Source organism: Sylvia atricapilla, chromosome Z (assembly GCF_009819655.1).
Source record: "Sylvia atricapilla isolate bSylAtr1 chromosome Z, bSylAtr1.pri, whole genome shotgun sequence".
Classification (NCBI taxonomy): domain Eukaryota; kingdom Metazoa; phylum Chordata; class Aves; order Passeriformes; family Sylviidae; genus Sylvia; species Sylvia atricapilla.
Genome location: NC_089174.1, coordinates 68144191 through 68157298, shown reverse-complemented (window position 1 = coordinate 68157298; position 13108 = coordinate 68144191). Strand labels below are relative to the sequence as shown.

Here is a 13108-nt window from a genome sequence, read left to right as displayed (position 1 = left end):
CTCTTTACCCTCTGGAACTCTGCACTTTGCCAATAAATTCTGACAATTACTGTAGCTGGGTTTGGGTTATGTGGGTGGTAGGACGGAGGTGCATCTTCCAGCTCTCAGACTCGATTGCAAGACTGATGAGTGGAAATTTGCATCTGCTGCTCTGTGGCCAGGAGCCAGCACTGAGCCAGCAGCAATCCAAGCACCCCCACGGTGTGAAGCAGCTCCTGTGCAGGCTGGCACAGGTCCCATGAAAGCTCTGGCCTTTCTGATTGTGGTGATTGCCTAGGGTTTTCGCTTCTCAGGGCAGGTTGCTGAGAGGTGACCCTTTGCCTCTGTAGTACCATGGACGACTTGGGCTGGGCAGCAGCTTTTTTGCTGGTGCCTGCCCAGTCTGAGGAGGTTCCAGCAAACATCTCCACTTTGTTTTGTGGGTGTGATGTGTGAGAGCCTAAAAGGCCTGCTAGAGCCTGATTTGGAGTTGTTTGGTCCCAGAGGCTGTTCTGGTTTTGGTATAGACCACTGGGTTATTCCAGCAACCTGGAGCTCTAGCACACAGTCCTCGCTGGGACTCCTCCCAACACATTCAAAAGAGCAAGCCCCCCACAACCAGTGTACCCTGTCAGCCTGAGCAGAACTGGGAAGTGGAAGGTGATACGCGGGGAAATGTAGCCCTGCTGTGGCCTGTATCCATGGGCTTGGGCTCTTTACAGCCTGGGGACCTGGATGCAGAGGATGCTGAGCAGGAGGAAGCTCATTCACCTCCCACCCCCTAAAGTGAGAGCATATGCAGGAAAAAACCCACTTTTTGCAAATAGAGCAAGTACTTCTGCTTTTCTGCACATGAAGGTGTCTCTACACACTATGGGCTTAGCCACACTCTGCCACCTGACCACAATGGAGAAGGACAGGACTGGGTTCCTGGAATGCTGCTGCCCAGCTGCCTGCATGGCTTACACTGTCCTGCAGTTTTCTGAGGCCCCTGCTCACTGCCCCCATGTGCCCTGCTGATGAGGATGACATTCACTACAAGAACCTGCTGCTGAGGCTGGTGCTGACAGTGGCCAGCCTGGGTGAGAACCCAGCTGCATTCACTGCCACAGGGATACCCCAGCACAGGGTGAGCACTGGGTGATGGCAGTGAGACCATGGGGTGATGTCCATGGGCACTCATCTTGTTGCAGGTTTCCCTTGGAAGAGTCTCAGATGTCTTGTTCCACAAAGCAATTTATTCACAGCACAGTAACACAGAAACAGCTTGAGATGGTTCCTCTGAGGAAGGATGCCCAACAAAGGAACCCCATGGCTTTTATCCCCTCAATGTCTGCTTGTGCTCAACCCCTGCTCCTCCTCCTCTGTTCTCTTCTCCTGCCCCCTCTGTGTCCATCCATCTTCCATTTGTCACCCATTTCCTTCATTATCCAAAAGGCCAGCAATTCCTAGCTTATGCCATGTCTCTCAGCGTCCATATATCTGACACCACTCATCTTCCTGCCCTTTCCAAAGGCTGGGAGTTCACAGCCTCTTGCCTCAGGCTCCCACCCAAAGCTCAATCTGCACTTCCGTCTGCATCTCTAACTGCACCTTGCAAGCCCAGCTACCTGGAGTAGAGGTACTCCTCTACAAGGGGACATTGTACCAGCTCACCTCTGCTGCCTTCCATCCAGGGTGGTTTGGTGAACGTAGGTAAGATGGTGTCATTCGTGTCCCTTTGAGGAGGACTCTGTTAGTTTTCCTGGCTGCACCTTGTCTCCACCACTATTTGCTGCTGGCTCCTGTCTTGCCCTTTCTTATCCCTACATCACCTGTCCAGAGCTGAGCTTTGTTCCTCCTCCTTGATACCAGGAAGAAGATGTAGCACACCTCCTGGGCGTGCAAAAGCCAGGCAGGATTTACCAAGGGCAGGAGAAGAGGGCAGGTGGAAAACCTAAATGATGTGAGGGCTGCAGTGGGTGTCAGGAACACCCTTATTCCCTTGGCAATCACTGAAAAGTTCATCCTGGGGTTTATACTCCTTGAAGCCTTCATCAGTGCATTTGATGATGGGTAGAGGGTGGCTTCAGGCAGCTGGGGGGACAATACCAAACCAGTAGTGTGTATACTGGAGGGTAGGACTGGGGTACAGAGAGGCCTGGAGAAAGAGTTTGATTGCAGCCTGCTGATACTGGAGGGGGTAAAAGTGCAAATCATGCAGCTGGGAAGAAAGGAGAAGGAAGACATCAAGATGGGCAAGTAAGCAGCCATGCTGAGCAAGCCTGGGGAAACCATGAACCAGAGGCTGGATGGGGTCTGCAGTGTGTCCTTGTAGTGGCAACTACAATGCTGTGGGCTGTAGAGGCTGGAGCTCAGGGTTTGGGAGCAGGGAGGACGTCTGGACTCTCCAGTACAAGCAAGTCTTTGTTTTGCATGATAGCTGACTTTTCAGGGGAATTGCAATCCTGTCCCAGCCTTGCCATGCCATTGGGGTGGCTCCATTAGTCTCCTATGGAAGTTCTCTTAAGAACTGCCCTCTCAGTCTAAAGCCATTTTCCCTTGTGCTTTTGCCACAAGCCCTTGTGTAAAGTCTCTCTCCAGCTTTCTTATGGCTCCTCTTGGTACTGAAATGCCACAATAAGTTTTCCCTGAAGACTTCTCTTCTCCAGGCTGAACAATCCCAATTCTCTTCACAGCAGAGGTGCTCCATCACTGTGATAATCTTGATGGCCTCCTCTAGATTCGCTCCCACAGGTCCCTGTCTTTCCCATGCTGGGACCCCAGCTCTGGATGCAGAGCTCCAGGTGGGTGTCACCAGAGCAGAGCAGAGGGGCAGAATCCCCTCCCTCCCCTGCTGCCCACGGGGCTCTGGATGCAGCCCAGGACACGTTTGGCTCTCTGGGCTGTCAGTGCCATGGCCGGGGCATGTCCAGCCTCTCACCCACCAGCACCCCCAAGTCCTTCTGGGCAGGGCTGCTCTGGCTCTGGTCATGCCCAGCCTGTGCTGATACTGGGGGTTGTCCCTGCCCAGGTGCAGCACCAGCACTTGGCCTTGTTAAATCTCATGATATTCACATGAGCCGCTCCTCAAGCTTGTCCAGGTCTCTCTGGATGCCATCCCATTTTTCAGGTGTGTTCTCACACCTCATCTTGGTGTCATCTGCAAACTTGGTGAGGGTGCAGTTGAACCCACTGTTCACGTTGTAGACAAAAGTACTAACATTGGTGCCAAGGTGGATTCCTGAGGGCCAGCATTATCAGTCCACATCAGGACACTGAGGCAGTGACCACTATCTTCTGGATGCAGCTGTTGATCCTTGCTCACTGAGTAGTTCACCCATTGAATCCATTCTCTCAAATTTAGAGGGGGACTGTGTTTAAGTCTTTACAGAAGGCCAAATAGAAGGCTTGTGTAGCCCTTCCCTTGTTCACTAATGCAATTGCTTCATTGTAGAAGGCCACTGGGTTGGTTGGGCAGGACTTGTGGTGAAGCCTTGCTGGCTGTTTTGCTAAGTCCAGCTTAGCAAAATGGTTGCCAACACATTCCCTTCTCTGCACAGACACTGAGTGAGACCGAGAGGGTTAGCCCTGCTTCTGGACTCACCCCTACACCCCAGCTGGGTCCTGGACAGGGGGTTCTCATCACCTTCCTTTGGCAGGTAAAGTCACACCACATTCTTGGGGATCTTTCCCCCTTGGTGGCAGGGTGTCCTCTTTTCCCTGTGTTCCTGTCTCTCCAGTGCTCCTTCCTCTCTCTCACTGTCTTGTCAGTGCACCTCCCTTTTTTCAGGACCATCCTCATCTGGAGTTCCACTGCACCCCCTTTCTTTCCATAGTCTCAGGATACCCACATTCACCTCTCACAGTCTTAGGGCTCTTCATTGCCTTTGCTGTCCTCCCATGGTTTCAGAGTTTCCTCATTCATCCACCATGTTCTCAAAGTTCCCCAGCACTCCTCCACTTCCTATATGGTCTCAGGGCTTCTTGGCATTTTCTTGTGCTGATGGCACCACTGTCAGCACCCTTTCCAGGCAGGACCTAGCCCAAAGCCCTGGGCAGGTGATGAAGGCAGAAGAAAGAGCTGTCAATGCTGAGAGAAGGGACAGGCTGTAAATCCACAGGTCTCTCCAAAATGGACAGGTTGAGAACATCAGTGTGTCAACCCCCAGCTCCAAAAAGATGCAAATGGCAGATCCTGCACCACCTTGGGATAACAAAGAAGGTGGGAGCTGAGCTGTGCACTGGAGACCTGGGTCAGAGCTGCACTGACCAGGGCACACAGGGATATGCAGTGGCACAGTGCAAAGCAGTGTATGCATGAGTGTGGGAGAGGGGAATAAGGTCTATTTTTCATACTCCTTGCTCTAAAATAGAGACACTTTTTCCCAGCAGTTTTGCAACACAATTGAGACAAAGTGTGCCCAGGGGACAGGATCTCAGGGTGCATCCTCATGTACTGTTCCTGAATCCAGTGATGGAGGGGATGGCAGCAGCAGTCAGTCCTTGGCCAGAAAAGGAGGTCGGGTTGTAGATGCACTGCTCAGCTTTGGAGATTTCTCACAGATCCACTGGAAGTGATACAAACAATTCTTATTCCATATTTCCCCATTAACTACTGATGAGCAGTCTGGAATATGGCGTTTCCTAGGAGAGAGGGCACATCTCAGAGCAGGCAGTGACAGCCTCCTCACTGTGGACACCACTTCCCATAGATCCCAGTGCTGCTGGGGTGGGCAAGGCACCTGGCACAGAGATCAGCCTGAGGAAGTGTCACATGCCTCCTCCTGCTCTTCTTCTCTGCCACTTGGATATTTGGTACTGCACCCCACAGCTTGGCTCTACCCTCACCCCCCTCCCTTGGGGCACTGCTCATGGGACCATCAACCCTTTTATTGAAATGTGTCACAGGAGCAAAACAGCACCTTTCTAAAGGGCAGGTGCTTGTGCCATGGACCCTTGCACTTACAGGAGGTATCTGTGGTCCGTCCACACAGAAGTTCTCCTTATTTCATGGAAAGCTCTTGCTCCAATCCAGTAGCTTGCATTAGATTCATGCACAAAATGCTAGGGGGGAAAGAAGCTGTCAGCCAACTGCTTCATGACCAGCACTTGCCAGGTGCCCAGGAACCCCAGGCTGGCTGTGCTTCTTCTCTCACACTGCCAAGATGGGAACAGGGGCTCATGGTGCCACCCTGGCACCCCACATATCCTGCTGCAGCTGGCCTTGTGGGGCTCTGCCCAGCTCCACCCTTTTGGGGTACCACAGCCCCCCTGCTCCGTACCGGCACTATCAAGGTTGGCCAGCTGTCTTGGGCCAGCAGTTGAGCAGATTTCCCTGAACAGTCTTGATGGCTCTCTATCCAGGTTTTCTTTGCCACTGAGATGTAGAGACATTTGCTCCTGAAGAGTACCCAGCCCCTGGGGCAGCAATCTGGGGGCAGGGGCACAGTTCAGGCGCTCATCCTTCCATGGATGCTTGGGGAGCTCAGCCTGGCTGAGTTCAACCCCTGCATCTTCACAGCAGCAACATCACCTGTGCCCCAACCCCGTCAGGCTCTACCTGAGTTCATGCAGGCACGCAGGCTGCTCACAGTGCTCTCGCTGGCATTGAGCCTCCCCTGCACCCCCTGCAGCTCCTCCTGCAACACAGCCAGATTCTCCTGGGTTTTCCCCAGCTCAGCATTCCTGCTTTCCAGCTCCATCTGGGTGATGTTGCCATCTTGCCATGCTCGCTGCAGCTCTTCTCTGGCCCATGTCAGCTCCAGTTTTGTCTGCTCCAGGCTCTGTTCCTGTGCCCTCAGCTCCTGTGACAGGCGGCCCTGCTCGGCCGTGTGCTCACGGGAGGTGTCCTGCAGGCTGCGGGAGACCTGCCAGTCTGGGGACAGAGTGGGTGAGCTGAAACATGGGCATGGGGCCCTGTCTGGGGCATGGCTCTTGCAAGGGAGAGTAGGATAAGAGTATCTGGCTACAGGAGGAGATTGTCCTGGGGGTGCCAGTGGGAAGGGAATGGAAATCTCAATGGTGGTGAGTGAAGGGGAGACATTGGAAGGCAGTAGGAGACAGTGGGAAGACAAGGAGAGTCAATGAGAAGGCTGTGGAAGGCAGTTGGAGGGGTTGGCAGGCAGTGGGTAGACAGGGGCAAGACCATGAGAAGCGGTGGGAGGCAGTGGGAAGGCAATGGAAGGCAGTGGAAGGCAGTGGAAAAGACAAGGGGAGACCAAGGGGAGATAGCGGTAGGCAGTGGTGGGCAGCGGGAAAGGCAGTGGGAAAGGCAGCTCGTAGGGGTCACGCAAGCGCCGCGGAGCCCAGCCTCAGCACCCCTCCTCCCCGAGAGCCCCCGCATCCCGTCCCTCGCCCAGCCCGACGCCCGCTCCTGGTGCCGCCCTCCCAGCTGCTCACAGCCCGCGGCAGTGACCGACTCACAGCAAGCCGCCAGGGCCACGACGGCCACCAGCAGCAGCAGCAGGAGCAGGCCGGCTGCCAGCAGCGCTCTGCGGACACGCCATCGCCGGGTCCAGGGCCCTGCAAGAGAGGAGCACCCGCAGGCATCGCCCCCTGGTCCCCCGCCACCCCCTGCGCCGGGGCATCCCCGCGGCAGCGGCTGCTGCCGGATTCCCACCTGGGCTGGGCTCGGCTGTCACCGGCCCCAGCGGCACGTTCTCGTAGGATCTTTCATCGTCATCGGGGACGGTGGATGAGGGAGCAGCAGCGAACTTCAGGTCGGCATAGACCACACTCTGGGCCATGCCCCGGGCTGCCCCGAGGCCCTGCGGGCTGTGCTCCGCTTCAAAGGAAAAATGCAGCTGGTTTCTGAAGAAGCAGAAGTGTGCTGAGGTGCGGTGGAGGGGAAAGTACTGCCACGCCACCGGCGTCCTGCCATTGGCCAGGCGCCACCACCTCGTTGCCCTCCACACCCCCGAAACTGCTCAGTGTCCCCTGGGATCGCGTTGGGGCAATGCAGCTCAGGGCTGGAGCATGGGGCAGAGCTGTAGGGCTCAGCCTACAGAGAATTAATCAAATTCCCTAGGGCAGGGGAGAGAAGGTCTGGCTTCCAGCTGGAAACAGGCAGCTCTGCTGCTGACTCCATCCAGGATGGAGGTTACCTCTTCTTGGTGCTCTGCTCCAGGATCTGAGCATCGCTGCCCTTACGCCATAAATGGCCTCCCACATTGCAGCAGGAGCTTTCACTTCTCCTCTCATCATGGCCACATCTCTCCACTCCGCCAGCAAGTACACTATGAAAAACCACATCCCAGATGCAGAAGAGTCATGATAAATGGCCCCATTGCTCTCCCCTCATCCCCAGGCTAGTGCTTTCAAGCAGTAGGAGATACACTGGGCAGTCATCCAATAAATCCCACTGGCCTTTCCCCTGCATGTCCGCCCTGGGTCTGAGCCCCTGCATGCCCAGGCAGACATGCTCCATTTTCTTCCAGGAGGTTGAGTAGAGAACCTTTAGCCTTCTAAACCTCCTTCCTATCCCCTTTGAAGCTGGCTTTGATTTTTGCCTTTCTCCACTGATGAGGTCTTCCTTTGCTCTTGCAGTGCTGATGGACAGTGACTTTGTAACACTGTGCTTCACCAGCACCACTGTGCACCTCCAGTGCTGTCACTGAGACTGGGTGTGTTCAGGTGTGCCCATCTGGCCATGTGGAAGACAGTGGGAAGCAATGGCAAGGCAGTGGAACAGAGTGGGAGGCAGTAGCAGTCAATGGGAAGGAATGGGAGGGTTTGGGGGCAACCCTTCTGAAACCTGCCCTTCTCTGGAAGTTCAGTAGAGACCTCTGAGATGCTGAGGGCATGGAGGGACTGAGGAAAAGGTGTTGTGAATGCTGGGATTGTGGTCTTGGGAAGGGAAGACTAAGGGGATAGCACTAATTTTTGTAACTCTCCGGGGCTGTTTTGGAGCAATACCTAGGCCAGGGTCTTCTTCGGCGGGGACCAGGGAGGGGGTGAGTGAGGGGACTGATTGGCATGGACTCTACTATGCCAGCAAAGGAAAGACGCTTTATTACACTAGGTTACTAGTATTTATAAGTCACTACATTCATACAGAATTTTCCACTCTGATCTCTTTGTCTTGGTCCCCTTTAGAAGCACAATCTTCTGACTATTCTTCTTAGGCTAGTAATGTCCTTTGTTATGTTTTTTGCCAGTAAAGACCTTGTTGCATCTTCCTTCGTCAAAGAAGTCAGTGTTAGAAAGTCAGAGTGACCAGACATAAGATCTTCACTTCTGATCTTGCCTTGAGATTATCTCTCCCTCAGATTTCACTGTACCAGGGCCACAAGATCTGCAGTGCTACCCAGTTCAGCCTCTGTAGCTGTCTGACCTCTGACATCTCCTGCTTTTCTGATATTTATGCAAAGGGTTCATGTACTTTGATGTTAAAGCAGTTAGCACCTGTAAGGCTGTTATCTTATTAAGACTATTACTGACCAGCTGCTAAATACAGGATAAGATACATGGATTATAAATCACAATCCATAAAAACTCATCAAATACAATCATGTCACTGACAAAGAGACTCACAGTACAGGAGAACAAAAGGATAATGTCCAAGGCCTCTTAGGAAGTAGAAATAGATGGCTACTGTTCTGAAGTTCATATGGCTGGAGCTGAGGAGTCATGCTGTTTAGGCAGGAGGTAGTCTATTAGTTGTAAATGCTGACTTTGATGTTACTGAATGTCTTTCCAGAAGCATGGAACAAGGAATAACTGGAAGAGGTCAGTAGGAACACAATAACCTGATGGTGGGTGCAGTGGGGACAAGAGATCACTTTTGGCAGGCTGCCTCTGTAAGCCTCCAGACAGAGCCATATCCTGGCAGTCCTACTTCTGTTGCTGTCTTGGTCATGAGGGCTGGATGGCAATTAGGTAGTTTTTCTTCCCTCTGGGCCTCATTCTTTTGGAGGTGATGGAACAGTCTTTTGGAGGTGATGGAGCAGGTAACTACTTCGGGCCTATTAAAACACAGGCATACCTTCTGTCTAGGTTGTAAATCAGGCCTTATCATTGTACGCTCAGTTAAGGATCTTTACAGAGAAACTTCTAGAAATTGGCTCTGCACATGCAAATCTTCAAAGCAGTATCGTTCTGCTGGGTATCAAATTTGGTTTGATTTGATTTGTTTTCAAAATTTTTAGTGTAAATATGAGTGTAAACATTCTTGAGGAGCCATACTCTCCCTTCTTTTGTTTTTTATAAAAATGTGTGTCTCTCGTTATGAACATGAAGGCAACATAAAAGCAAAACAACACGTGGCAAAACAACAAACTCACAACAAGCAGAAATAAATCAGATAATGACCGTAATGAATAGTACATGAGAGATAGAATGGTCACTTAAAACAATGCATTATCAATTTTCTAAATACTGTACCATCACCTAGGGCTTGCAGTAGCTAGCAAGCCCTCATTTTAGAGTGAGGTCTTGGAGATTCATTTGCACGTAAGATTTCCAAATTCACTTCAAAAGGGGATCCAGGTCCAAATTCAGCAAGTCAAAATGACCTGAGAATAGTTTTGGTGCAGAAAACACCTGGGTTTATTGGCATACTTCCCAACCAGGTAAGGGCAGGACTTGGCATGGGGACATGCTTTAACTGGAAGGGTCTCCCTAATATATTCTAAAAACAGGATTCTTGGTAATAGCAGTTAGGGAAGTTTCTTAAAATAGTACATGTCTTGCAGATAGCCACACGAAGATATGTTAAAGTACAATTTTCAATGGCCTTCCTTGTCTTTCACCCCATGGGGAATGCCCCATATCACTGGCATCCCCCATTCCCTCGCAATAAAATGCTCTTCTCCTTCCAAAAGGAAAAAGAAAAAAAAAACATCATTAGACACACAGGAAAAAAGCCCAACTCCCCGCAAAAGACTCAGAAACTGGAAAAACCACAGGCCCACTTGATCACCCACCAGAGGATCTGCACTGGGGATGAGTGTGGGGAACATGGGAAGAGCTTCAGCCACAGCTCTGGTCTGATTGAGCACCAGGTCATTCATACTGGAGGGGGTCCCCCTCACCATATGGAGAAGGGGTCATACTTGTATCTCCACAGACACTGGCCTCTGTTAGACTCCAGCCAAGAACACCAGACCCCACACTAAACAACCAATCAAAACACAGAAAAGGACCGAAAAATAAATCTTTCGTCCTCAGAGAACCAGTTGATCATACATCCAGAGGTGGTTGTAGATCTGTTACCTTCCTTTCCCTGCTTGGCCTGTCACACAGGGAATCATCAGTTGTGGACTCTGTGTGTCAAAGTTGTCGGTACCTTTGGCATTGTGCATCTCACAGAATAAGAGCTGATTGCTGGCATTGTGATCCTTCAAGGAGCAGTCAGAATAATATAAAAATAAAACAGCTGGTGTGGGGCATTGATATGGCTTGCCCAAACATCAAAATTATCAAGCAAGCAGTGGTTTGCCATTGCCTCATAGTAATATTCGGCTTACACTAGCAAAGGCTTTTTTAGTATTTGTGCTTGCTTCTGTTACTTTTACTTAGCCTTTCAATCAGCCAAAAACAAATGTATGGATAATTTTAGCCAATTTAACATGACAAGATATTTTATGCTTGGCTACAGCCTCTCCTGAAAACCTATTTCTACTTGTCTTATTAGTTTACCTTTAGCTACATAGTAAACCTCACATTATTAATTTCTTATAACAAAAGGATTGTATCTTATAATTTAAACAAATATATTTTTACAAACTTAAAACTAATTTCACTGAAACTTAATGTTACTTTAATACAATAGAAAGTACACCTAAAAGAACTTAAAGTTAACATTACTGAGTTGATCTTAATAGCACTTAGCAGAACTTAAAATAACAGAATTTAATGTAACACATTTAACTTTGCTTAAGCTTAATAATACTTCAGAAATTAATCTTAGCAGAAATTAACAGAATCTTAGCATCTTAGCAGAACTTATCTGTAACAGAACTTCAAATTAACAGAAAGTAAAGTTAGCACCCCTTAAATTCAACAGAATTGAATTTTGCCATCACTTAAACTGTACTAAATTGAAACATAACAGAACTGAAAATTAATACCACTTGAATTTAACAAAAGTAAAGTTAGAATTGGGAGTATTTATTTTAAAAGCTCTATAAAACGGAATTTAATTTATTTTGATCCTATCATTATGAAAAAGTGACCGGAAATCTATTTTACAACAGTTAAACATTAAGGTAAGTAACAATCAGGTAAATAACTTTTGTGATTGAGATAGCAGCAACATGGGTGGGAGAGGGCTGGGCATTAGCACTGGCAGAGGTTCGAGACAGGTTGCCATCACCCCACGAGCCTGGGGGACCACACCAGCCATGGGGCCAGCTGTGGGCTGGGGGAGCTCTGTTCGTAGGACCTGTGTCTTGGAAGCATGCTCAGCCAGGTTCATTATCAGTATTCTTCCTTGTACTCCAGCTGCAGTTGCTCGCAGGAGTTTTTAATCTCAAGGTCTCTTTCACTTAGGAAAGAAATACAGGTTTTTTAAACCATAATAAAAGTTTGCTTCAATGTGAAGAAATTACTGTGATATTTGTAAGTTTCACTGACACTACTGGAACACTTCCCAGTACTCACAGTTCTATGATTTTTCATCCAGTAAACATCACTGGCCTAACTTTATCAGCTGTGCCAGCATTTTGCTTTCTGTTGGATTCTGTTTTGCAAAGCAGGTGCCTTGTTTTTGCAGCAGGGTTTGAGCTCTGCTCCCTGCCCGAAGGTCACAAGGGCCTGCTCCCAGGCTGCAGTCCTCCTCTTCACTGCAGCCCTATCTCTTGTTTTTCGTAGACATAAGGGAGATGTTATAAGTTATTTTGTAGAGTCCTCCCTGCTTGCTGAGGGGGCTGTGCGAGACGACTCTTTCCCAGCACCTTCCTGAGCTTTAAGACTTTCTGAAATAGCTCACCAGAGAGGTAAAAAGCCAGCAGCAGTCTTATCACCTCTCGTGACTCGGTCCCAAAGTCTCACTCCTCCTTCATTCCACAGCTCCACTTTAGAAGCTGTGATGGCATTTAATCCTTTAATGTGCAACTGCACCCAGCGCAGAATTAGCTTAAGAGAATGGGAAGCAATAATTTTCCTCTGCTTCTGTAGAAGTTTAGACACAAGTTCAAAAACATGTTTCTCTTCTGACGACATATTATTACCCATGTTCCCCCCGGCTCCAAAATCTGGAGGGGTTGATTTTTCGGCCAGCCTCCTGCTTCCTTTCAGCAGCATTTCAAGTCCCGAGGGGCATCCCCGCAGACATCACTGTAGGTTAATCTTCACTTCCTCACACAAATGGAGGGCACCATTTGTGGGGATTGACTGACACAGACTCTACTATGCCAGCAAAGCAAAGACGTTTTATTACACTAGGTTACTAGTATTTATAAGTCACTACATTCATACAGAATTTTCCACTCTGACCTCTTTGTCTTGGTCCCCTTTAGAAGCACAATCTTCTGACTATTCTTCTTAGGCTAGTAATGTCCTTTGTTATGTTTTTTGCCAGTAAAGACCTTGTTGCATCTTTCTTCGTCAAAGAAGTCAGCGTTAGAAAGTCAGAGTGACCAGACATAAGATCTTCACTTCTGATCTTGCCTTGAGATTATCTCTCCCTCAGATTTCACTGTACCAGGGTCACAAGATCTGCAGTGCTACCCAGTTCAGCCTCTGTAGCTGTCTGACCTCTGACAGACAAGAGGTAGTGGAACAAAATACATCATGAGGAAATTCCCATTCTCAGAGGCTGGCAGAGGAAATCTCAATCATCTGTGAAATCTCTGAAATCTCTATCTCCAGCCCTCCACGGAGCCATCCACACGGGAATTTGCTCCTGTATTCAGCTCTCCTGAATACAGCCCTCTCTCCTCCAGCCCTGCTCTGCCGCAGCTCTCCTGTAGTCCACAGGTTTGGGTCTATCCTTTGCTCTGCCACTGCTGTGACATCTGGCTGTTCTGCCCTCACCCTCCTGCCCTAGGGGAACCATGAGCACTTTTAGGGCATGGGAGGGGATGGGCCGATGTTCCTGGGACCAATGAGAGGGTGCTGGTCCCCGCAGCCATGCCTCAGTAGTCCCATCTGCTATAGCGCAGAGCCAAATTCTACTTCTGCAGATGCTGGCTGCACTTCTCCTTTG

The 13108-nt window shown here is 49.7% G+C and overlaps 1 protein-coding gene across 1 annotated transcript; it reads right to left on the bottom strand.

The window, feature by feature from the left end:
- Nucleotides 1–4276: 4276 nt before the first annotated feature.
- LOC136374588 (B-cell differentiation antigen CD72-like) lies at nucleotides 4277–6841 on the bottom strand. Its single transcript, XM_066339994.1, is given in 7 exon segments — nucleotides 4277–4605; nucleotides 4928–5025; nucleotides 5244–5392; nucleotides 5522–5836; nucleotides 6385–6483; nucleotides 6581–6724; nucleotides 6727–6841. Coding segments are annotated over 7 exon segments (1068 nt in total). The 3' UTR covers nucleotides 4277–4457.
- Between the last annotated feature and the right edge of the window lie 6267 nt (nucleotides 6842–13108).